The following is a 27026-nucleotide window of genomic DNA, read 5'->3' on the forward strand; positions in this document are numbered from 1 at the left end:
AAACTGTTTTAACTCATACATATTCTTCTGCTTGGTCTAAATTAAACTAGGGAAAAGCTACCAAAGTAATGACAACAAATTGAGCAACTGGTTTGCAGTAACACAGAATGGCTTGGGTTGGTAAAGATCTTAAAGACCATCTAGTTCCAACCTCTCTGCCATAGACAGGGTTGCCACCCACTGTATCAGGCTGCCCAGGGCCCCATTCAACCAGGCCTTCATCACCTCCGTAGATGAGGCATACACAACTTCTCTAAGCAACGTTTCAGTGTGTCACCATCCCCTCTCTTTTAGTTTAAAACTATTCTCCTTGTCCTATTACTACCTCCCCATGTATATGTTCACAAACAGATGTACCTAACTTGGTAACTGCAAATTCTGAAGTGATTTTAGAAATTCTCAGCAATGAGTAGTACTAAGGTTTCAGATGGAATTAGAAACACTAGAAGCATGGAAAGATGCACAAACAAAAGTAAATCAATGCTCTCTGTGACACCATTCTTCTCTCTAGAACAAATAAACTGTTTTAGAAGTGAAGCTGCAAAGAATCAAAAAAATCTTTATCCCAGTTCAATGAAGAGATCCTTTTTCTTGGTGATACAACGTTATGTATTTAGTTGTTTCTAGCAGTTCCAGCAAACTGTCTTCTATCACTGCTACTTTCTTAATACTAAGGAAGAGATACACATCTCTACTGGTAACTTATAGGACCAATGAAATGAAAAAGTTGCTGGTAATACATACACCCTGTTTTCCACAAACACTTGGACACACATTTCATAAATTCCAAGTGGTAAGTAAAATCACCACAGGTATACTGTGACACTAAACACTCATGTCACCTCAGCTTGAAAGGAGACGGCAAGATTTCAGCTTGCAAGGAGATTAAGGCAAGTAATATGTAAAAATTTAAATGAGTTAATTTTCAATGACAACTGAGGCATAAAAATGGCAGAATACTAGCATTTTCAGCAAATGATTTTCTAGTAAGTGTTTGAATTCAGACTGCATAGGTTTTCTCAAACTTGGGGAAGAAAACTAAGACTTCTGAGAGAGAAAAATCACCTGCAATTTAACATAAGCTTACGTATTTCTTGGAAAGTCTATTTGAAGGGCAAGTCTGCAAGATAAATTGAAGTCTGGCATAAGAACAGAGGCATGCTCCTATGGGATTGACATATTCAGTAAGGAAAATAAAAACTGACTAAATGAAACTAAGCAATTATTCTAAAGCCTGTTGACTTCCAAATAACAGGAAGTGCAATAAAATTTATTATTATTTCTCTAGAATGAAAAAAGGAGTTTTTTTATTAAAAAAATAAAAAAACTAAAGAATGTCTTGAACTCTTCAAAAGTGGTAATGAGGGTGTGGTTTTTGTTTTTGGTGTTTTTTTTTTTTTCAGAAAAGCACGACTCAAGAAAAGTACACCAAATTGCACATTAATCATTCAGAAAACATTAAAAAACTGTTAAAAAACAAGAACTCTGAGAGTCATGTTATATGACATATGATATATAAACGATAAATATGATATATATATGACATATATATGTCACATTTTTTGGCAACAGAGCATGAAGACCTTATGACTTTATGTTGAACTACATTTTTCTTCTGATGACATTTATGAAAACTTTTTATCTTTAGTTAAGAGGGAAAAAAATTACACAAAAGCAAACTGCGTTTAGCTTTATAGTCTCCATTTATGTGTTTTAGACTGAAATATATGTGCTACTATAACCATTTTTTCTAATGAAAAACACCATGCTTTAATACACTACAGTATATTGGTTACACACACACTAAACCAAAGGAATCATAAAACTCCTGCTAAGCAAACACTCACTACACACCAGCGATATCATTTTAAAAGAAGCAATTCAATCCTTTCACAGTTCTTAGTAAACTACTATTACTTACTGTTAAATTAGTAACAATAAGAAAGGCATATATGCCACAGGGATTATTTTTATTATTTTTCCTTTAAATGTCTTGCAGCCACACATAAAAGTATTCTCTCAATATCTAACCTTCTCTCTAATCTCTTAGATAAGATACCCAAGAACGTATCCAAGGAAAATAAATGTGTGTAATGCGAGAGGAAAAAAGCACTACCATTGCTCCATTTTTATTCACTGCAGGAACGTACTTCATTTTCGGTAAATAAAATGAGCTGCCAAAAGATAGATCTCAAACCTCATTTTTTATACATGCTTTTGAAAATGTAATCATGTTTACTACTTGAACACAATTTTACAAAGCTTTATCAGCTCATGCAGAATGCTTCTGTATTTGAAAGAAATATTGTACAGAGATTTTAAGTATCTGGAAAATAGGTGAAAAGCCATGATATAAATGCTCTACCTAACACTAATTGAGTTTAATAAACAAAGTCATAACATTGTGGAGACATTCCACAAGCGAACTATAAACAACACCTAAGAAAAGCAACTCCAATATAATTTTTTGCTCACTTTCCACTAACTGTTTCTGCAAGACCTAGACCCAAGTAAAATATAAAACAATATTTAACTACTTAAAAACACTTACTTTATAGGGGGAAAAAAGATACTGATGCAATGAAACTCAGCCCAGGGACAACCATAACACAGTAATACATATTTGCATTAAAAGAACTATAAAGTGCCACAGCTATTAAGTGAATGCTTTCCTGCTAGTAGCTAAACCATAGCACATCAGAAATGTTTTGTGAACTCTGACATGGCTCACAGTCCACAGAATCCTACCACCATAGCAAAAGACCTCTGGATTTGCTAGTGGTTTCACTGACTCCTAAGCCCACCTGCTGACACACATTTTCTTTGACAAAACGGGTGTCCTTTCTTTCCTGCGGATTCCTCCATCTTGAATGAAAACATTCTCTGTGCAGTTTCAAAGACTGAATTTCTAAAGTTCTCTGCATTTTTCCATTTGAATATGCTGAAATTTAATTGCTACAGGCTTTCAGAACTATTAAAATGTATTAAAGCAAAACATTGCTCTGCATATGCAACTGGTGACTGTAAATATTCAGTTTCAAAAAAAACCTAGTAAAAATAATTACTGGGGAAGAATGCTGTGCATTTAACGGGAATCATATAGTTTTAATAATTCCCACAGAAAACTGGGCTCTCAATGCCCTGAGCCAATCTCCACAGCTTCATGTTTTCATTTATAACTCAGTAATGACTCTGGAACACAAGTACACAATTAAGCAACTAACTGTAAATCCATTGTTTCATTGGTGTACCAAAACAAACCAACCAAACAAAAAGACATTTATAAACTTTAACAAACATAAACCAGCAATAAAACTAACACATTCAAAAAAACAACTCTGGCCCAACTAACAAGAGTGGTGGTGATGTTCTGCTTGTATTTCAGGTGCAGGAGCTAACTGACATTACAGCTGTTCACATTTTTTGCAGCAAAATTCGAACAAAGCAACGTTTCAATTGCATCCATGCTAAATGGAAAAGCTATTTCGCATGTGAATAAGCTGCCTCTTTCAGCACACATGCAACCTCAAACTTGAATTGGTGTATAAACTTTATAGAAAAACACTATTTCTATTTGTAAATTAGGAAAAAAAATTATAAATAAAAACCCTACAGTCTTGGCCATAGAGATTATGGATGGCTCCAAATCAATATACCAAAGAGCAATATTCATTTCTAAAAAGATAACATAAATACCCTTTCCATTTAAACTGGGTTTTTGTCTTCCACATACATTTTTCATTTGAAGAATTTCCATGTTCTAGAAAAAGTTTCCTGGCTTCAAATGTTCTGAATCTTCTAACATTTCCAAGATATTACCAGTGACAGAATTTAAAAAAAAAAAAAAAAAAAAAAAGGAACTCAGATCTTCATTTGCAAATTAACAACGGTCTCCTGCTAGAAGTATACCATCAGAATTCTCTGAAGAAAAATATCTGGGACTGCAGCATCCCACCTGTCCAGCTACTACTGAAATACGTTTCAGCACAGATATTTAAATGTTCTTTAATTTTAATGCTTTTATCACTGGTCTTATTTCCCTTTTCCTTATTTGTAATTTCCTGCATATCTGTTAAAAGCCAACAGCTTTAACCTTTTCACCAAAAATTTAACATCAATGTCCCAAACTCATGTGTATACATTATGTATTATAGATATACATTTATTATGTATTAAATGTATACACATTTATATACAGACACACACACCTGCATATATATCTATATACCTTCAGAAGTCAATTGGATAAACTAGTGCTTCATAAATTCCTGTTTTCCTCCCACATTTAAGCAATTTCTCCGTCCAATACAAATTAAGCATCCAACTAAGAGTCCCAGTATAAGACAAGATTACTTTCCACCTATTCATCGTTATTCAGTTATTTGCCCTTCCATCACAATCTCTGTGAAATCCAATATACCGTGTCATTTCTTTTCAGACAGAGCTCATACCTTGCAAGAAATTATTGGAGACACTGGTGAATAACAGCAGTATGTCCTTTTCAAAAAGGGCAATACATAAAATTCCATTAAATGATGAGCTTCTAAATCTATGATGTAAGATACCAGGACTCCAGGGAAAAAAGTCTCAGTAGTGGTGATTAGCAAGTTAGTTGTATCAGTCCTGAAGGTTGATTTACCCTAAGCATACATGCATCCTTCCGTCCATCCTAATTTTTCTATACTCTCATCCTTTAGCAATGTAAGTGCCTCTGGCAATTCCTCACAATTTTAGCAGTCTTTATTAAGAAGGTTTTGTTTGCACGCACTTAATTTTCAGTTATTGACTGAATATTTGTCATTTACTGACTGGATTCTTATAGAAAAAAAAAAACACCACTAAGGGCTCTAAATTACAAGTAGATGAAAAGGTAATATAGGAACTCTCTTAATATTGCCAATGGCCATTTAGAAGCTCCCAGATAGAATACAGCTCTACTTTTTTTCATTAGAATTGGAAACAACTTTATCCTTCAACTTTCCCGTGTAAGTCATCACAGCTATTTTTTATGAAATGTCATCTCATTTAGAACATTCTGCAGTTTTTGCTAGCATTTCTCACGTGTCTGGATCATTAGCTACTTCTGACATTTTAAATCAATTCCGAAACATCACATCTTGTCCATTCAGGTGTAGGGGTAGACAATAACTGATACTACACTTTTTTAAAGAAATCTTTTAAGACCGTAACAGAAAAAATTAATTGAGCACTGTAATAGGGAAATAAAACTAATAATTGTTTTCAACATTAACTATTCTCTTTTTTTTTCTCCTCTTTTGTTCAGTTTGCACCTTCACTTACAGAATCACTTCTTTTTTAATTATATCCAGTGAAAGTAAACAAAGCAATATTAAGAGACAAGAGAGACTATTTAGGAACTCAGCTTGAAATTATTACATATAATTCCTGAGACTCCTTAAATGCACTCACTTACTCACTAGAAAACACCAGTTCATGTAAATTAGTATGACCTTTATCTCACTCTTTATTAAAGTGTTATTTTATAGCGAGAAAAAAAAATTACAACTCCACCACAAAACTTGACATTAAATAATGGAAACAGATATTTCAATTTCACATTGCCTACTGAAACACTTCCAAGGCAAAATAACAATCTCCTTTTATTACTCGGCTTACTGTGAGTTTTACTTCAATATCACAGCAGCCTCTAGAGACCTCAGGATGTATAAAGTGTAAACTTTTTTCCTTCTAATGGATCTGTCTGTTAAAGCTTCCAAAGTATGAAGTGATTTAGACATAACCAGATGTCTAGATTTGTAGACTGCATTCTTTTATGGTTTCTCAAGAAAGAAAAGAACGTTCAAGTAGAAGCCCAGACTTTTTGTGCTAGATCTTAGATATTGTTTGGCTTCCCTCTTTCTATAATACCACCTCTTCCTTATTGCCTACAGTTATTAAACAGGAAAGCTATGAGAAAAAGGTTGTTTAATATTTTATAGCAAAATGTTGGGTGTTTGTTTGATTGCCAGACAGAGCAAATAAAAAACCTATTTAGCTTACTGCTCTTAACTGAGCACCACACAGAATGTGCTGTTTAGAAGCTGAGGAAGGAGGACTAGAGTTATAAGTTTTTTCTTTGAACTACAAGAAAGCCCAATAAACTTACAAGCACCTTTATCAAATTAGAATTAATAAGTGGTATTTATCTAACCTGATTTCAAAATTACTAACCTCGAGGTACTTAAGCCTAAAGCAATCAGCTTTTTGACAGCCAAGAAAGAAACACAATCAACGACAACGCAATTTATTTGACCTGTCTTCGAAGGAGAGGAAAAGCTCTCTAGCACTCCCTGCTGTCTTACTGCTAACTGGTGAAACTTCTAGAAGCCAGTTTCTAGATTAAGAAGAAAAAAAATCCACCAATTCTGCCCAATATTGATTCAAGATACTTCAATTTCAATAACTTACCCTCTACTGTTAAAGTACCCATTTTGGATTCTAAGAAATCAAACAGTGTGCTCGGCGCAGATGGTCTAGCATTTCCCAGCTCTTCTTCATCTTCGGGTCTTATTCGGCCTCGGCCCTTTCCTTTACCTGTAAACATTAAACAGAAGTTATTTTGGGGTGAGGGAAGAAGGAAAAAAAAATACACTATCTACACATTTGTGTTTCATTATTAGACTTAAATTACAGAAATTTTGTACTCTTAAAAAAAAAAAATCTATCATGAAGAAAGTTATTTTCCATGTAAGATGATTTCAAATTCAAAAATATTGTAAAGGATAGTACACAGAGGCCTTCTCTAAGTATTCTCTCTCATGTTTGCAATGCATTCTAACTTGTTAAAAAAATGTAGATATGCTTTATATAAGTTATATACAATAGCAATACATGGTAAATAAATTCCTTTGCTCATGAGCACTTCGTTTTAAGGCACATCTTTGCAGGTTATACCTCTAGGTGGTGGTCCCTGAAGGGGCTTTTGTTTACTGCTGTTCAGAAGAAAATTTAATGCTGCCTCTAGGTTGTTACTGTTATCCATAAGTGCCTGTCTTGCTGCTTCTTTACTGAATCCCATCTCTGTTATGTGTTTTAGAGCCTTTTCATCAACCTGAAATAAAAGACACAAACAAATAATCATAAGCTTCAACAGAGACTCTATAAAAACACCAGATATTACTTTAGCCTTCTATTAGTAATTATTTTTCCTACTGCACTGATGATAGACATTTCAGATTAACATATAGCATTCACAGACAAGTGCTCTTTTGTTCTAAACAAACAGACAGTACAGACTTCTTTTTCCAATTATTTTTGCTTAACTCATTGATTATTTTTTTTTGTTCTAATATTAAGCGGTTTCAAGCAGAAATTGCCCTTTTCTACTTCTTCCTTTATTGTACAGAGAACAATCTGACAGACTGTAACATACTTGCTCTTCAAGGAAAAATGAAAAGAATCCCTCCAAGTAGTACTAATATAAAACTAGGTCTTTATTTGTATTTGAACCCTATCACAACTTTTATAAACAACACAAAAATCAGTTACACATTTCTTAAAACAAGACAACACAAAAATCAGTTACACATTTCTTAAAACAAGGAGAAGATGTAATCTGAAAAGGTTTCAGTAAGAATAAAAAAAAATACAAACAACTTCCTTATTCAGAAACAAAAGCTTTCTTATTCTGAACTGTATATAGTATGATTAGAAAAAGGCAAAGCAAGAATCACAGAGACTCTGCTTAAAGGCCTCAGCTGGGACTGCCTCTTCTAGTGTGGACATGCACTAAACACGAAATGAGGCCAGGCCTTCTGTTCTTCCTCACCCCACACCCAACCAAAATGATGCCAAATATCCATCTACTGCAACAGCTGTAACCAATATATTCTTAACTGGAGTCCCTGGACTCAGGTAACATTCTGTCTACAGGTTAGAAAATAACCATACTGTGTCTCCTTAAAGAACACCCACAAACCTAACCTTTAAGATACACATTTACTTTTTTCTTGAGCTGCTTATAAGAATATGCATTTTTATTGCTAAAACAATTTACTTTACAATCATAAAAATATGACAGGTGACATTTAACCCTTTTACTCCCTCACTTCTACAGTCTTATGATGCAAGTATTTCACACACTTCTCCTGAAGTTTTGCGGCATTCACTTTTTGCTCAGCTACACTATATGCTCTGGGACAACAGCTATAAGCAGATCTCCTATCTGGGGCAGAGGCATAAAACTGGTGTTTGTGGTAGCTATTTCAGTACAGAGACTTCAGTAAGCCAGGAGATGCAACAACTCAAAGAACTTCAAAAACTATGCTTTGAAATCCAAAAATCACCATAATGAACAAGACATTACTTTGCAGGGCTTGACTCAAACTCCTGTCTGCATAGTTATGTTAAATACTTGCATGTACCCTTCTTAATTTAAAAATTTAATAGTATTCTTCAATCTAATGTCCACAGATTGAATATTATTTAAAACATATTCAAAATCCAGTGGCGCTGAAACATGACATCAATGCCTACATGAGATCATTCACGTGAATTCAATTTTCAGTTGCCTAAATAAAATCTTAATAAGACAGTATAATGGTTATTCATCTGAGCCATTTGCTGAGATTTCTCTGCATGGTAACAAGGATCCAACTGACAAAATTGCTGCTTGCTAATGTCTCAGCAAGCCTGCTTTACTCTTCTCCCTCCTGAAGGTATTTAGCTGCTTTGAACCAGGAGAGAAATTCCAGCTTATTCTGTATCATCGCCTTTCACTGGTGGGAATCCTCCGCACAACAGTTATTTTAATCAAAGCTATTTAATCAAAGACCAGCAAGAAGTGGGGACTCATACGTACACTACTTGTACTCTGAGCAATGGATAAAAAAAATCTTTGGGAAGTCACAACTTGAGACCCAAAGGAACAGCAATTTCTCAGATACAAAGTCTGTTTGAAAAATGAGGGAATATCCAGACTACCTTTGGATATCAAAAACTTCCCTCCCACTCCATTTACACAGCACACATATTGCTGGTTCTCTTATACAAATCTGGGATGGGAAAGAAAATTATAGGACACATCCTATAAACCTGCACAATCTATTGTCTGTCTACAAAGAAATAGGAGAAACTACTACTTTGTGTCTTTGTGAGATACAGTGTTTCAAATTTCTCTCAAGGTAACACACTGGATAGATGGAATAAAAACACTAATTACACACTAATTAACTACATACATCAACAATCAAATCAACTCCATATCACAATTCTAAAAACAAAACAGAAGACCCCTTATCTATTGTTTTAAGCTCTATTAAAATAATCATTTACAACTGAAGAAGGCTTTCTGTCTAGACACAGAGGGTTCATACTGACTTCTTTTAAACAGCATCAAAGTATGTTAAATGACAAAGTTTCAAAAAAGTGGAAGTATTGCCATTTTACAGTGCGATGTAAAGCAAATTTCCTGCAGTTCACAGGAAAAATAGAAAATAAGTATTGCCCAACTTAAATGGAAGAAGGCCATTGATGTTTTTTTTTTCCCTTGTTTGCTTTTCAAGTCTACGAAGTAGACACAGGTGTCAACAATGACAAAGTATATATTAAATAGAGGGATGACTAAAAGACCCTTTAAGATCTATGTTTCTACAATTCTACATATATGTCTTCACGCATCTGAACGTAGAAATGATGCATAGAAATGATGCATCTGATGCACAGAAATGCATCATCATGCATTTCTGAGCATAGTGCTGAAAACAGCAGTGCTGGAAGCTCATCAAGTTGTGAGGAGATAGCACCTATACAACATAATCAAACTTAGGCCATTACTGTTCTTAAGTGTCTTCTGACTGTTAAATCTTTGGTAAAAGTAAAGTAAGGTGGAAGACATTTCAGCTATTTATTGTTGAATTTATAGTCATTTACAGTCAATATTTTAATACTGGTTCACTGAATTATTATGCTGTGAAATCTATTTCAGTCAGCCTGCTTTCATCACTCAAATCACATTCATTAATTGTTATTGTGTACTTGGGATTAACTCTCCCTCTTCCATCAAACTTTTAGATTGCTAAAGCAAGCGAAACAAACTTCAATGACTGCTCATCTGATACCCAATTAATTCAGTGAAGCAATCTCAAAAAACACTTCTCAGTAAGCATGAAATTATGAAACGCTCTAAAAGTGATTGCTTGGACTTTTGAGGTATAATTCAGATTCTCCAACAGCAACTTGCTTTACTCTAAACATTATCTGCAACTATGTTAACATTATGCATGAGCATCACAACAAAAGTATTTCTACTTCAGTATTTTCAATGTCACAAGTATAATTTAGTTTTCCCAATGTCAAATGAATGGTTTAAAATTCTTAAAATAAATATTAATTCAGAAACTACATTGAGATATCATTTGATGCACTGAAATTGAAGGATGAAAGTCTGCTTGGCTAACATGAAGTAATAACTGTTCATGTGCAAGACTATCGAGCTTATTTGAAGAACAAAATTAAAACTAGACTGTAATGACCTATACCATACACAGAACTACTTTTCTTTTGTGAGGACATTAGAAGGACATTAAAATTTCACAAAAATCACGTTGAATCTCAACTATCTCAGTACATAGAGCACCTCAAGTATTCTAAACAGACTTCAAAATAAATTGAAAGGAAAGCTCTTATTCTTCAGGGTTCTTTTGGCTTTATTTCTGTTAGTTTTGCTTTTTAATAACAGACATGTTTATGGTTCCATTTAAATCTTATAGCTTACCAGTTCTCTGTAGACACCTTCATTTTTTCCCTCAGGTTTTGTTATCTTCTCTTTCTGGAAAAGTTCCCTGTTTCGATTCCCTCCAGCACTTACACTAAGATTACTTCTGCTGCTACCACCACCTCCTCCAAACGTCTTGGTCTTTAGATAAGCACAAAAATAACATTTCAGCAACCAGAACTTAAGAAAATAAGCCTTAATATTTAAATAGTACAAGAAGTGCAGTAAACTTGATACATCTGTATTTGTAACAATTATACTTTATATCAACAAGTACAGCACTGATCTACACACATACACAAAAAAGATCAATTTATTAGGTAGGACTTCTCGATTATTACCTGATGCCCAAATGAGGCTGTAAAAAGTGTACATTATTCTAGTTTTTATGAGTTTCAAGCAAATAACAAAAAAACCCCACAATTTCCATATCCTAAAATGGAAAGCCAAGGGAGGGCAGAAAAATCTGGCACTTTGAGCAACATTTCCTAGCTGTTCTATCAGGTGGAACAGAGAAAATCAAGGGGTTTTCAGAACTGAAAAAAGCAAATGAGTTTCGGTAACATGAACTTATTACTTTAATCTTATTAGTTAAATCGTAAAATATACATATTTTTTAGTAGAGGTATCAAAATAAAAATTATATCTACAATAAAAAATGATGCATTTATTAGCTTTACTCAAATAAAAACATAGCATTCTCAAAAGACTCAGTTTTTGACTCATTTTTAAAGAGATACATAAACAGAACTTTAAGAACACAAACAACAGAAAGTAAGACTTGGTGAAGAGACAAATACTTAAAATAAGAAAAGATCAATTACACTAAGCAAAACGCTACAAATGCATTCTAACCTCCTTGCTCTTTGCAACTTCTGCAATGGCAGCTGTTCTTTGTTTTTCAAATTCATCGTTGTCAGCAACAGGTTTTGCAGTATTTGTCATTTGCAGAGTCTTTCTGCGATCAAGCTCTCTGCTATCCACTTGCGTGTGAGATGCACATTTCTGACAACACAAAATAAAACTTAAATTAACTCTTTTTCTACTCTGATTTGCAAAAAAAAAAAAAAAACCCAAAGCATTATTCCACTAAAGTACCACAACTTTAGAAAGAGAATACAACTGTGAACATCTAGCTACCTTTGCTGAAAGCAAACACTTCTGATCCACCAGGGGTGCCAAGAAGAATGACGTTTATACTTTCAATATATTTCATGATATAGCTAATACGATTCTTGTAAGTACCTTTGTTGTTCAATGGTATTTGTTGGTGCCTCCAAGATATTGCAGAACAAATCAAAGATCCCATAAACCAAGCAAAATTTTAAGTTTGAAACTGTCAATTTATATTTAATATTTTTCTCTCCAAATGTCAGGATCAAAACCTACATCTCCTCTCCCTTTAAACAAGATCACTTCTTTGGATACAGATCATCATAATATGAGATGCCTTGATAGCCTTTATCTAAATGGAACGAGCTCTCTCTAGATATCCTAATACAGATTGTTTCATTAACTGTCATCATGACTTCAATTTGTATGCCATACCTTAATTATAAAGAAATATACTATACCTGCCCAAAAGGCAAAAAAGGGGGAGGGCCACCTTCGGTTCCAATATTACTCCTACTGTGTTTTGCTAAACTCTGTAAAAGAAAGTTGTTGATTAAGAAATTGCAAACAAAAAAGATTATTTGATAGACATCCACATTTCAGAAAATACACAAAATTTGCAAGGCAAACATCTTAAGCATGAAAAATCAAATCTTTTACATTTGAAATCCCAGGGCACTTCACATGAGCATGTAGAAGGCTGGATGAGGGGTAGGGAAAGGAAGAAAACAATCAAAATTGCCAAATCATGAAAGCAATAGATACAGCAAATGCAGAAAATTGACTTCTATCCCAATTCTACAACAACAGAGCAAGGCAGTACACAAATAGCTGGCAGATTTTTTTATTTTTATTTTTTTTTAATATAGCACCAGACATTTGCTTCCACGGGAAGCTGTAAAGACAAATAGTTTTAGCAGGTTTAAATAGGGTTCATACAAAGTGAGCCTAGAGAGGAGAAAGGTCTGAGTGACCTTATCAAGGTACACAAATACCTGAAAGGAGGGTGTGAATAAGAGGCTAGGAACTTCTCAGCAATGCCCACTGACAGGACAAGAGGCAGTGGGCACAGAATGAAACCCAGGAAGAGTTATTTTATGTAAAACTGACTGAACATTGGTACAAGTTGCCCAGAGAGGCTGTGGAGTCCTCCTTCTTAGAGATCATAACTTGTCATAGCCTGAACATAGTTCTCAGCAACCTGCTCTGGCTGCTTGAGCAGGGACTGGACTATGTGACTGATTTCCATAGGTCCCTGACAACCTCAAACATTCTGCTTATATTTAGGTTTATCAATTATACAAATACTGAAAGAATTAGTCAGGACTGTATCTCCTGAAAAGCATAATACAACAATTCAGGATGTCAGGTGCGTATAAGGGCTGGGGCTATGTCCACTCCCTAAAAAATATCTTGATTTGCCACTCTTGGAAACAGAATACTGCACCAGCTGGATGCTTCCTATGGCATTATGAAAATTATAGTACACATGCTAAATTGATCCCTTCTTCAGACACCCAAAACCATAACAGTTACCATAATCATTATCAATGCTTAGTATTTATAGAATAGAAATGTTCTGAGCTAGTCAGAATCAGACAATTGGTAACCTACACCTGAAAAACAACAAGAAAAGCATTCTCAAATAATATAAATTACTAGCAACCACTACTAGCAAAACAACAGCAAAACAAGATTTGTAAGATACTGCTTTAAAACATCTGCTCATAGTTGATGCAACATTCCTCTTGGGCTTTTTGTTGTTGTTGTTTGTTGTTGTTTTGTTTTTTAAACAAGTTCTGACAACAGCAGCAAACTGTAAAAGAAATCTGCCATAACTGATGCTAAGGTTAGTATTAATTATTCCATATTATAAATATGAAGGTTGCTCTGAAAGTAATGCTTCCTATTTTATTATGTTGGCCCATGACATCAGAGGAAGATGCATGTCGGTGGTGTAACAGCAGGGGATGAACCTCCCCACTAATATTCCATTACATTTTGCTGCCATGTGACAGATGACAGCAGAAGGGCAGTCTGACAGAACGATGTCTGACATGGAAGTGCATATGAAGCAATGGTGCATCACTGAATTCCTCCATGAGGAAAAGCTTGCTCCCATTAACATTCATTCAACACCTACTGAATGTTTATGGAGACCAAACAGTAGATGTAAGCACAGCTAGACAATGGGTGGTGCATTTCAGCAGTGGCAACAGCAATGTGAAAGATACGACATGCTCTGGAAGGCCATGCAGATTTTTATGAGCATGGCATACAGTCTTTTCTTCATCACTGGTAAAAATGCATAGCTATTGGCAGTGACTATGCTGAAAAAGTGTTTTGTAGCTGAGAATTTGCTCTTTCAACCAGTGTTATAGTTCTTTGTACCTTTTACAGTTTCCAGGGAAATATATAGGAGGCATTACTTTCAGAGCAAACTATACATTTCATTTCAGAACTAGAAGAAAAGATAAATCCTTAATGCTGTTAAAATGCCTTAAAATGTTATTTCAGATATTGCACCTATTTTATCATCTCTTAATGTTTGGGTGGTTTTTTTTGTTTTTGTTTTTGTTTTTTACTTCTGTTTCGTTTTGTTTTTAAACACGGGAACAGTCGTGCGTGATTACATAGATCACTTAATACTCCGCACTGGCAGAGACTTTCATTAAGAAAGTCTCCATCATGTGAGAAGTGCAGTATGAACGTTAAAATATTTTAAGCCATTATGCTATACATTATACTAGTATAACATTATACTATACAGGGAATTTCTTAAAACATTTAAAATATTATTTCAGCTAAGGTTGTACTAAGCTCAGGCTTTTGATCCACTCTTTGTCAGTGACACAGACAATGGAATCAAGTGCACTCTCAGCAAGTTTGCAGATTACACCAAGCTGGGTGGTGCAGTCGATACATTGGAGGGAAGGGAAGCCATTCTGGGCAGACTGGAGATGTAGGCCCATGTGAACCTAATGAGGTTCAACAAGGCCAAATGCAGGGTGCTGCAGTTGGGCCAGGACAATCCCAGGTATTTATACAAACTGGGGGAAGAACTCCTCGAGAGCAGCACTGCAGAGAGGGACTTGGGGGTCCTGGTGGATGAGAAGCTGGACATGAGCCAGCAGTGTGCGCTGGCAGCCCAGAAGGCCAACTATGTTCTGGGCTGCATTAAAAGAGAAGTGGCCAGCAGGGAGAGGGAGGTGATTGTCTGCCTCTACTCTGCTCTTGTGAGGCCCCATCTGGAGTGCTGCGTCCAGGCCTGGGGCCTCCAGCACAAGAAAGACGCAGAGCTGTTCGAACGAGTTCAGAGGAGCGCTACCAAGATGATCAAAGGGCTGGAGCACCTCTCCTATGAGGAAAGGTTGAGGGAACTGAGCTTGTTTAGTTTGGAGAAGAGAAGGCTCTGGGGAGACCTCATTGTGGCCTTCCAGTACTTGAAGGGAGTATATAGACAGGAGGAAGTACGACTGTTTACATGGGTTGATAGTGATAGTACAAAGGGGAATGGTTTTAAACTGAGACAGGGGAGATTTAGGTTAGATATTAGGAGGAAGTCTTTCATGCAGAGGGTGGTGACGCACTGGAACAGGTTGCCTAAGGAGGCTGTGGATACTCCATCCCCGGAGGCATTCAAGGCCAGGCTGGATGTGGCTCTGGGCAGCCTGGTCTAGTGGTTGGCGACCCTGCCCATGGCAAGGGCGTTGAAACTAGATGATCTTTGAGGCCCTTTCGAACCCAGGCCATTCTATGATTCTATGAGTCTTTTGAAGTAAGCTACTTTTATTCCAGAAGCAAACTACATTTTCTAAATTGTCTATGATCATTTATTGCATCCAAGTCAAAAAATAAAATAATAAAAATCTTTTCCTCTTTATTTTTTGTCCTGGAGCAAAAAAAAAGAAGAAAAAACTTGATAAAATATTCAATGAATTATTCAAAAGAAAGCACTTACAAGTGCAGAATTCATAAAATCCTAATGCTTTAGCACCAATTGGTTCACTTAAAGTGCCCTCTTTGAATTACAAGCACACCAATGGCTGATGACTGCAGAACACTCCTGTTGCTATTAACTAAAGCAGCACAGTACAACAGCCATTTCATGGCGAAGGTAAGGCTAAAAAAGAGCCTTTACAGCCAAGCTCCTGCTCATGTGCCTGAGCACACACCCAGAATTTCAGGGAGGATTCATTTCACCCAGCTTTTTTCACAGCATCTAAATCGTAAATGTCTATACTTGAGTTAGTGACATCAGGTTCTTTTTAGAAGTGAAGAAGCCAAATGGGAACTTCTATGGGATTATGTCACTCCTCACATACATCACATCTTAAAACCTACTTGTTCCTCCCTACGGACTGTAAAATGAGTCTAAATCCAATAGACACATTACAGACCTCATCTGAGGTTAGCCTCATGAACGCTATCCTTACAGCATAAGCCACCCAAAGCCTGGCTCTACAGAAAGTATGTTAATCCCTGAAGCCACCGGTGCCAAAGCAATACTAAAGGAGAAAAAAAAAATGAGAACAAAAAACAGACAAACATCATAACCAGAACACTGGGAGATTATTGGAATTGCATTCTCATTGCAATATGTCCATGGCATATTGTCTTATATTTCCAAATAATCAAAAGGCTTACGTACTAGCAATTCCTCACTCATTTATTCACTGTCACTTAAAAAGCAACACTTTTAAATTAAATTTCTAGGCAAGAACTACCTTACAATAAATTTGAATGCTGAAAAGAATATCACACTTCTTCCACTTGAAGTGCATTTTATTGTGTGATAACACTGCATTAATTCCATGTATGCTATATTTATAGTGTAAGTCTTCTACTACTAAAACCTGATTCCTCCCCAGAGCAATTTCCAGTGTCATATCGAATTACACAAAACAGTAATTCATCTGCACATCTAGAGGCTGACAGACAGGCACCAGGGCAATAATTTAATTTTGGACAAGTAACTTTAATCCTAATGTGCAAGATTATTTGACTTAATAGCACTAATTTTTAAAAGAAGTATAAAACCAACTTATTCCATCTTGTACACAAGAAGACCAATTAACACTCATCAAACATACTGGAGAGAAAGAATAGCTTCAAAACAAGTAATTTGCAATAGCTTTCTGACTTTCCATTCAAACATGATTCAGTATTTCACTCAGTCTTGACTGGTATGATTAGGACTGGCGATGTCCTTATTCAGATATCTTTGAGAGCTGACAGTCTTGCTATTTGTCAGTCATTCTTTTTTTGTAAAGCTTTCAGAACAGGAAACATCAAGCTCATGTGTAAACTGCTATCGAAGTAGCATCTGGCTTCTATGGACTTGTTTCAGACCTGTCTAGTTGTCTGTCCGGATGCAGACCTGGAACTAAGACCTCCAGTGGCAATGGTTCACCTGTCTAAACCGATTTCTTGTTGCCCACAGTTTTGTTGCTGATACGGTCACATTATCCCTGCTACTCACTCACTGTTCATGTGCCATGAGTTGTTTAGCTAGAAAAATAAAGAGAAACTCCGGCAAACTCTCTACAGCTCCCTGAAGAGAGATGGCGGTGCCAGTCTGGGAACTGCTGCCATGACCTTTGAGAATGGCACAAAGTTGCACCAGGGAGGTTCACACTGGATATTAGGAAAAATTTATTCACCATAGGGGTGGTCAAACACTGTAATAGGCTTCCCCTCCTAGTGAGGTGGTTGATGCCCCATGCCTGCCAGTGTTCAAGAGACATTTGGACAATGCCCTCAACAATATGCTTTAACTTTTGTTTAGCCCTGAAGTAGTCCAGGCAGTTGGACTGCTTGTTCTTGGTAAGTCCCTTCCAACTATTCCCTTTGAACTGCAAAATGAAACCAGAGAACTCAAGGGATAGAAATAGGCAATAACTAAATTACTGCATTGTATCTAATAACAACAACAACAATCAGTAAAAACAAACTCTTTTAGACATAGCCAATTATACTGGCTTTATGCAATAGCAAATACTGAAAAATTTGCTTTAGTCAGCAGCATGGTTATAAAATGGTTTGCTTTCTTGTAAACAGAAAGCATTCCATTGTTATTTCTTGACATTCACCTCAAAAACAAATTAGTATTTACAGTACAATATTTCTTTGTGGAAACACAGGTAGAATGAATATGAAAACAGACTTTCCAAAATGTCACTAGCAAAACAAACATGGAAACAGACTGTTTAAAAAATAGCTAATAAAACCAGCTGATGCTATTTACTCTTCTCTTTCCAATTAGTTGGCATTCTTAAGAATGTATTAGTTCAGTGTGCCCCTTTTCTCCTACTCATCAACTTTAAAAGTCAATGTTTTGTTTGTTTGTTTTTTTGTTGTTTTTTTTTTTTTTAATCTGGAGAGAGAATTCAAAGAGTTATACTAAATATGAATAAAAATGACAAGATGAGATGGTTCTGTTGCTGATCCCAGAACTTTTATTCTAATCAGTTTCATTTAAAACTAGAAATGACTGGAAAAAAAAAATGCCAAGCACTCTATCCATTCTGGCTGATTCTGTAATTCAAATATTCTACCAGTTTTGGCCAAGTTTGCTCAAATCTATAAAACGCAAAACACCACCAAAGAAGGCTAGGCCATAACGACAAATAAACCTGTCAAACTTAATATTGGCAAAAAAGTGCTTCACACAGAAACAACCATCATCTTCATAAGTACCTACTCTTTGCTTCAGAGACACAGACAAAGTATAGACACGTATCTCCATTTGTACTAGTCACAACTTCATGTCCTTGGCACTTCCACTCATTTGTGAGGAAATTCAACAAGTCATTTTCCTGCAGCAACTTTTGTTCTACTGAGATAGTAGCTATGCGAAAACAATTAAAGGACCTTTCAAATATTTGTGGCTTTCTGAAAGACTTTAAAGCCTACAATTCCACTTTCTAATCACAACTTACCTAAAGCACTGATGAAATTAGCAGTAAAGAATCCTTAAATTGATACTAATTTCTTAAGGTAGTAACCTGAAGTTACTAACTTCAACTCTTTCTATAAAATTCCTGTATTTTTTGCCTCAAAAATTATACAGTCTGTAGACCACAATTGTAAAAGGCCTAATTCTTTAATATTTTTGTATAAGAAACACTGTTTAGGGAAACGACTAACCATTACTGCACTAAAATGAAGTCAGATGGTTGACAAATGTTTTCAGCCCCTGCACGTTACTAAAGGAATCAGTTCTCATGCAAAGATAACTTAAAATTTCATCAGCAACATTATACATTAGACGCATATTTGGCTTAATTCCTACAAATATTTCGACAGTAAAGTCTAAATGCTCGTAACAGAGAAGTTCACAGCCAACATGTTATGCTTTATGTCATTAAATGTAATTTGCATCCTGTAAAAGAAGCATTTCCAGCAGTGTTACCTCACCCTTTGCAATTCCCACTTTTCTATAAGATGCTCCACTTCACCTCCAAGAACTGCAGTGTTACTATCATCCAACAGCAAGAATCCATTTCTTACTTCAATAATTCCAGAAAGTTTAATTTTTGTTCCAGGTGGAGTGTTCAAGCTAGAAGCAGAAACGAAACCAAGTATTTCAAAAATGTTAATTAATATTCTGCCATCAAAAGCACAGAAAACTATACTCCCATTATACTTTCAGCATTGTCGTACTTCATAATAAGTGATTAGCATCAAAAACCTTCACAATAATTCCTTCAGTACGCACAGCAGTTTTCAATAGCTTTTCTGGAACACTTCCCATTCATTATACAACGATGCCATACTGCAAATTACATTCTAACAGAGATGAATCTTTGCAAATTATCTGTTTGGTTAAAATGCAATTTAACAGTACCAAACTAAGGATGTGATTTGCCTCGCCTAACAAAAGATGCCTCAAAGTCAGATGTCTAAGTTCTTCATCCTAGTACTCATTTAAAGTAGATAAACAGAGGATTTCTAGACGCTTAATCAACTCATTTGTTTTAGACATTTAACTTAGGAGAAAACAAAAAGTAGTTAGAAAAGATGCCTTCTATACACTACTAACAGCCAGGACCGTTCCAGAATAAATATAGACTATGCACCTTGCAGTGCTGCTTTTCTCATTACTCTCTGATTTAAAAACAGATGGATGTTCTCTGTGGACAGCTCCCACAAGCAGGTGCCTATCATCTTTTCATTTGAATCTACCCTGTAACAACAACACCAGATGCATAAAAGAATCACTCATTTCCATCTCATAATTGAAAGACAGGACAAGCAGCAAAATCTGGAAAGAATGAGTTTTATTTCAAGATACAAAAGAGGACAGAGACAGAATCTTTCAAATAAGAGACAACAACCTCTTCAATATATCATAAAGCTATCACCGGAATCACAGAACAGTGCCACACACTTAGGAACACTCATAGCGGAGTCAGCCAATTTTAGTTCTAGTGACTTCAACCTTAGCAATACTAATGGATTTTCTGTATTGTTCTGACAAAAGCAAAGAAAATAAAAAATATAGGAGAAGGAATTTGAAAAGCTTATATCAGTACTACACAAAGTGATGAGTTGTGATGCTTTGGAGATCATATCTAAAAGCTTTCAGATTAGGTCTTTGACTGGCTGTTTATGCATTGTGTGATCTAGAATCTACTTACACAGGAGTGTTTGCCTTCCTTTTCTGCTCTTTTTACTTTCATTGGAATAGGATATTCTAAGTTGTGATTGCTCAAGCTAAAATTGAAGTATTATTAAGTGCTTGACTTTTAAAACAACATTACTCTAAATTGCAAGTTGGCTCATACTCAGAAGGAGCAGTTTAACAGCAAAAGGAGATATTTAAAAACAAAGTATAAGAAGTCTGTCTAGCAGAAAAAGACACAGGAAGATGTTTTTAAACCAAATTAATCTGGAATTAAGAGTAAAGTAGACCATAACTCCAGAGACTACATACTGGAGATTGTTTTCAACATCCTAATGACAAACACCAAGAAATTCCCAAACTCAGCTGTCTTGCCCTTCATTTTTAACTGAAAAAATACTTAGAAAAGCAGTCCAAGTTAAAGTCTTGATCAGGGAAAAGCACTACTAGCTGCATGAAGTTAGGTGAATCAGGTCTGTGACATGCTCATTACCAAGTCAGACAAAATATCTGCTAAAAATGGAAATTTGGCTCAGGTTCTCACACTCTGAAAAGCCTGCTTGCCTTCTGAAGTCTGAGTCAGCAGACAGCTGCAAAAATTCTCTTTCTCGCACTAGGTATTTCAGCATAAACTGTATTGTAAATTCCATTCCTATACACCTTCACGTACTACATTTAAGGTTCTCCTGTACATAAAAAAAAAACTGAGAAGGAAACCAAAAACTATGACTGCCTGAAGTATTCATTTGTTTCATGCATCTCCACTAGATTTTATCTCAAAAGAGTTAACTTTGCTTGATGTTCCTTTACTCTGCGAGTTACTTATCAACATAGATTTTTTAGACACATGAGTAGAGCTGGAGGACAAATCAGTATCTCATTGAAAAGCTGGGGTGCACGGAAGTGAATGGGGTGTTGCTTTGCTTCCATTTTACTTATTTAATATATAAAGGTGGTACTCTACTGATGTGCTAAAACTTAACCTTAGACTTTTTTTCATTAATGGTTTCAAATGCAACAGGTAAGGCAGAACATGCAAGTTTTCTGTTAACACAGAGGATGGCTGGCGAAACTACATTAGTTTCATTAACTACATAAACTACTACATTAGTAGTTTAGTTTTAACTACATTAAATTAGAAGAAAACAGTAAAGAAAAGAACAAGAGAGATAGACAAGACAATATAATCAAATTAAATATTTTGCAGTTCCGCTTTTCCGTAAAAAAAAAACAAATGGGTTTTTTCCACATATATTTCTAATTCCATTGTTTTTACGGCATTTAAGTTTGAAAGCAAAACTTTGAAAAGAAAGCTGCTCACCTTATTTTTGACATGCTATTGTATTCTATAGCTGTGCAGCTTGTATGTCCATCGGTCATCTGTAAACGTAACATTCTGGGTGCAGCCTGAGATTCTTCATTATCCTTTGGTGCAGAAACATTGCGTATCTTCTGTATTTGCAGAACACACGGCCCTTCCAACTACATATGCAAAACAGAAAAGACGAAAACATTAACACCATGAAGCAAACATACTACCATATCAAGACATACTAACAGATGCCCCCAGGCAAAGGGAAGTACAATTTTATCAGACAGTCACATACAGTTTTTATCACTCATAGTGCATGTTGAAAAACATGACAAAAATGGCTTTTTTTCTGAGAAACAGCTGCAATGTTTCATATATCTCTGCGATACTAACTATGGAAAATAATTAAAGACTTTGGTGGGGGAAGGGACAAAAAAATAAAGAGCAAAACAAAACAACAAGAGCAAGCAAATATCGTCTCTTCTACGTGCTATGGAGTCTAGGCAAGAATTCATGTGCTGCACTACCAGTTTTCATAGACAAAGTGTTCTAAATTAAAAAACAACCAGCTCTGAAGACTAACTGCAATGGGACTACATTTATAGTACAACCATTTTGTAAACACCAACTAGAAACAACAACTTCAAACAACATCAGAAACTCTTGGTTACCAGAAAATGCAGTGTACACTTCTGTATATGACATATCTTATGTAACCAACAAAAAAGGAAATAAACTACTTTCTCTCATTTGGGTTACAGCTGAGTATATAATCATGATTTTTTTTTTCTTCACTTTGTAAGGAAGTAGGGTACCTCTGATTCCTCTCAAAAATAAAACTGAAAAAAATCTGTTGCTCTAGCACCAAAGAGAGAGCAGAAAAGACAAGAAATGCACAATTCTTCAATTCTTTCCTTTTAAGAAAGAGAATACACACACAAAAAAAAATAGTAGCAGTAATGCTAGAAAAAAAGAAGTTAGAAGATGAGGAAACAGGAACTTTATATAGGATGCACAGACAAGAAAGGAAAACTACATTGGAATACTGTTAAAGCATGAAATCATACAAACAGGAAAAAGAAAATTTTAGTTCTGGATGCTTGGTTTTGTTTTTAACAACTGTTTGATAGTCTCATTAGAAATCTGGAGTGTAAAGAAATGAATGCTAGGCTAACTATGAATATATATGCAAATAAATCCAGGTTTTCTTATCTACTGTGTCAGGCATGCATTACAGTAAAGCACAGCTGCACATTTGTTGAGCATAGACAATGGTGTCTGCTTCTTTAACAAAGAAAATCATGTTATTTCAAAAAAACAGGTGCAAAAGAAGAATAGAAGCATATGGTTTTCTTAAACACATCCTATATTAACAGCAAAACTATTTTTATGGACTTTAGCTGGATTTTAGAGCTTCCGCATTTTCCAGTATCAGTTCAGCTCAGTTTATAGTTCAGCTCTCACATAATCATATGAGATCATATAATGATGGCAGAAAACAAAGCCAATCTACCTGCAGAACAAGAAACATTGTCACAAGACTGTAGGTGAATCCAGAATCATAGAATGGCTTGGGCTACAAGGAACCTCAAACATCATCCACTGCCAATCCCTCTGCGGTGAGCAGGGTTGACAGTCATTAAATCGGGTACTAGACCAGCTTGCCCAGGGTCTCACCCAGCCCAGCCTTGAACATCTCCAGGGAGGAGGATTCCACAACCTCTAAGTGCAGCCTGTTAAAGCACCTCAACACTCTCTCAGTGAAATATTTACATCTGACATCTAATCTAGATCTCCCCTCTTTTAGTTTAAAACCATTCCCCCTTGTCCTATCACTGTTTACCCATGCAAGACATTGATTTACCTCCTCCTTATAAGCTCTCTAAGTATTGGAAGGCCATAATGAAGTCTCCCCAGAGCCTTCTCTTCTCCAGGTTGAACAAGCCCAGCTCCCTCAGCTGTCTTTGTAGGAGAGATACTTCAGCACTCTGATCATCAACCTACACTAGGTCACCTTGGAGACTACCTTAAAGAAACATTTTTACCCTGTAAAAATCCTTTTAACTTGGACAAGTTAAAATTACACAGAAAGGTTATATTAATACTTAAATTTCCAAGTAGCTGGGTCTTGCTGAGTGCGTTAAAGAGTCTCACCAAACCAAATAATAGCTAGATTCTGAAGGTACCATTTCTACATTCAAGAGAATTGATCAACCCAAAGCTAAAAGCTCTCTAGACCACTCTGCTGTGCTCCTTCAAGCCACAGATTCTCTCTTCTCTCTAGCACTTCCACTAATTTCTAACGTAGAGATGAAAATTATACAATTCTCATAAAATAATTTTCTAAAATTCCAAAGAAACAGCAAACTAAACTGTACTATCTGGAACGTAAAAATGAAGATATCACCTAAATAATATGGGATTCAGTACAAGACAACATTCACTTCAAAAGCATTTACTGACTGGACAAGGAACAACATTCTCAGTTCAGATGTTCTCATATTAAAATCAAGAGAAATAAGTATAAACATAAAGAAATTGCATTTTTAATGCCATAGCACTAGTTGTATAAGCAGCTTTCAATGGCTAAATCTAAAGGATGCAAATAGGTCAAGAGTACAAAACATAAGTAAAATTAGCTGAGGAATGAGGACTGGCTTTAGACATTATTAATCCCATTATGAATAATCTGCTTAGTTTTTCAAGATGAAAAATATAATAGCATCTTATACTATATACGGTATTGTACTATATAATGCCATTACAATATACATACTATATGTTTAATATTATTTATGTGAAAACTACTAGGTAAGACAGAACACATGAAACAGGAGAAAGAGACAAAGAAACATCTGGAAGTTATGGTTTAATCAACTCAATTTGAAATTGAATTGAATTGCAGAAATAAGGCATGTATATTAACACAAGTAATAATGAATTTCAAGAGTAAGCTACTGTTTTCTACAACAGACTGTATTAAAATCAAGTACCAGTGATTCGGAATGCGCAAAGATGACAGGATCCCGTTTCCTGGTGGTGGTGAGGTTTTTCGTTTGTTTTGTGGGGTTTTTTTTGTTGTTGTTTTTTTTTTTTAACAGCATATCAGCTTCCCCATTTCAGTGCATTGCCCTTCTCTTTGATGTTACTGACTAAATTCAGTAATTTTTTTTCATTCTATTGAGACCTTAAGCAAAATATTTGCCAAAATCACACACAGAAGTAGACTTCAGACTACCCTGCAATACCTTCATCACTGTGTATCTATTTATTTAGAGAGCCATTTATCAAGCAAACCATGATTAGACAAAGCCTAGATTTCCCCAGCTTACATTCATAGACATGTGGTACAAAACATCAACACATACCACTTCTTCCTCTTTATCCACAAAACCCAACAATGCTAATTCAAGAACATACATGACTCTTGTGCAGAAAAATAAACAAATAAACAGAGTAAACAAATATCCACAGTGATAAAATGTACTCAAGACTTACTGGACACAATTTACTTAAATTAAAATATTATTCACTCACTTATAGTGAGTTGAGAGGTTTATTCAACATGAGTAAGCATAAGGACTTCACATCATGTTCAGGAAAAAATCTACACACTGACCGAAGGGGGCTACTTCATCAATGGTTGGAAATACTACATAGAACAAACCAATAACATTTCCAGCAAATCCTTATAGTAAGTATTTAATACCAGTTGTCTTTGAAAAATGCTTACACTGGCCACAGGGCCAGTCAAAATACTAATGCACACAAATAGCATGGCAATAATGGCTTAATCCCTCAGAAAAAAAATAGATGTTCCAGATCAAGATAGGGCAACAAAATACCCAGTAGCATACTGACTTGCCAAAGTACTGTGATTGTAGTAGAATACAATCTTCTAATAAATCAGTCCCTTCTGATCTCAAAGTTATTGTGGTAACATTTGAAACAATGACCAATAACTACCTAATGATTTATAACAATATAGCAACTAGATAGTATTCTACTGTTTTTAAGACACTGCTTTCCTAGAGGCATTGCTTCGACTCACTCAACATGATCTGAAAACAAAAAAACTCAACCTTTTAGAAAGGTTTAACCTATTATATGTAGCACTATACACTATTTCCTCAAGAATATGAGTGGAAACATGACTCTTTAAAGTTCCTGAAACAGGCATCAGGAGAGTTTGAGGACAAGAGCATATCTAAAGCTGACAAACAGCTCTAAAATGACTACTACTCAGTTTGATCCATCAGCATTGCCGCATGCATTGACAGAACTAAGCCTTGTCAAAATCATCCCAACTGGAAAAAAAAAAAGTAGAATAATTTTTACATACACAGCTTCAAATAGCAGGACATCTGATGTAGCCCTGGAAAGTAAATACAAGCAACTCAAGACTAGAACTTAATGCAGATCAGTTGTAACTGAAATAACAAATCCAATCATACCTTACAATAAAAAAGGCTGTAGGAAACCAACAGACATCCACAATCAAAGGGATGGCAGAAGGCAACTAAGCACTGTTAGTTACACTAATGTACCGACACAAACAAGGAAGCATATGAGCAACTTCAAAGAATAATTAGAATAGCTGGCAAGTTATGTTTTAACTGCTTACCATCAACTTATCAGTACTCAGGATTTCACTTCTAAGATCAAAGAACTGCTTTCTTTCTGAACTCTTGAGGAACTAATGCTTAAATTGTAATGGAACGCATATACTTAAAAGAAAATGAAGTAAATGTAGCATCATTGCTAAATGACATGTTCTAACTTTTTATAAGTCCTCCTTGCACCTTTATTCCACTTCAAATACTTCACAAATATTCATGGCATGCAGTCATTTGGATGGAAATGAGAGTGTTCAGCTTTTCAAAATCCTATGCAAATGTGGCCATCTTGTGGCTAGTGCTGGTAATATGGATTTCTTTTTTAAGCTGTACAAAACATTTATAAGTGAGCGATAAAATATTTTTGTGTATTAATGACAATCACCTATAATGGTCAAGTATCCGTGCATTTTCTGAAAATATTTGCCTATTGCATTTATACTACAAAATAAAGTTACTTTCCATGCAAGATGGAAAATAGATCGCACAGTCTGCACAGAATAGATAAAATAGATCTGCACAGATGCAGATACATAGTGCTGATAAAGGTTTGGGATCAGCGTAATAAATGTAGCATGTAATTTCTGAAGCTTTTCTGAACCACAAAATACTACCTTCTACTGA

At 35.4% G+C, this 27026-nt stretch overlaps 1 protein-coding gene across 2 annotated transcripts in view; it reads right to left on the reverse strand.

Moving 5' to 3' along the window:
• TDRD3 (tudor domain containing 3) overlaps positions 1-27026 on the reverse strand; it is a 103334-nt gene that overhangs the window by 26464 nt on the left and 49844 nt on the right. For both annotated transcript variants that reach the window (XM_021417789.1, XM_021417779.1), the window contains exons 4-10: positions 21796-21956; positions 19268-19409; positions 12310-12381; positions 11591-11740; positions 10736-10876; positions 6916-7072; positions 6430-6555 (exon numbers count right to left, since the gene is read on the reverse strand). In XM_021417789.1, the coding sequence (XP_021273464.1) occupies positions 6430-6555; positions 6916-7072; positions 10736-10876; positions 11591-11740; positions 12310-12381; positions 19268-19409; positions 21796-21869 (862 nt within the window). In that variant the 5' untranslated portion in view covers positions 21870-21956. The remainder of the gene's footprint in view (positions 1-6429; positions 6556-6915; positions 7073-10735; positions 10877-11590; positions 11741-12309; positions 12382-19267; positions 19410-21795; positions 21957-27026) is intronic.

The sequence above is a fragment of the Numida meleagris genome, chromosome 1 (assembly GCF_002078875.1).
Source record: "Numida meleagris isolate 19003 breed g44 Domestic line chromosome 1, NumMel1.0, whole genome shotgun sequence".
Taxonomy (NCBI): domain Eukaryota; kingdom Metazoa; phylum Chordata; class Aves; order Galliformes; family Numididae; genus Numida; species Numida meleagris.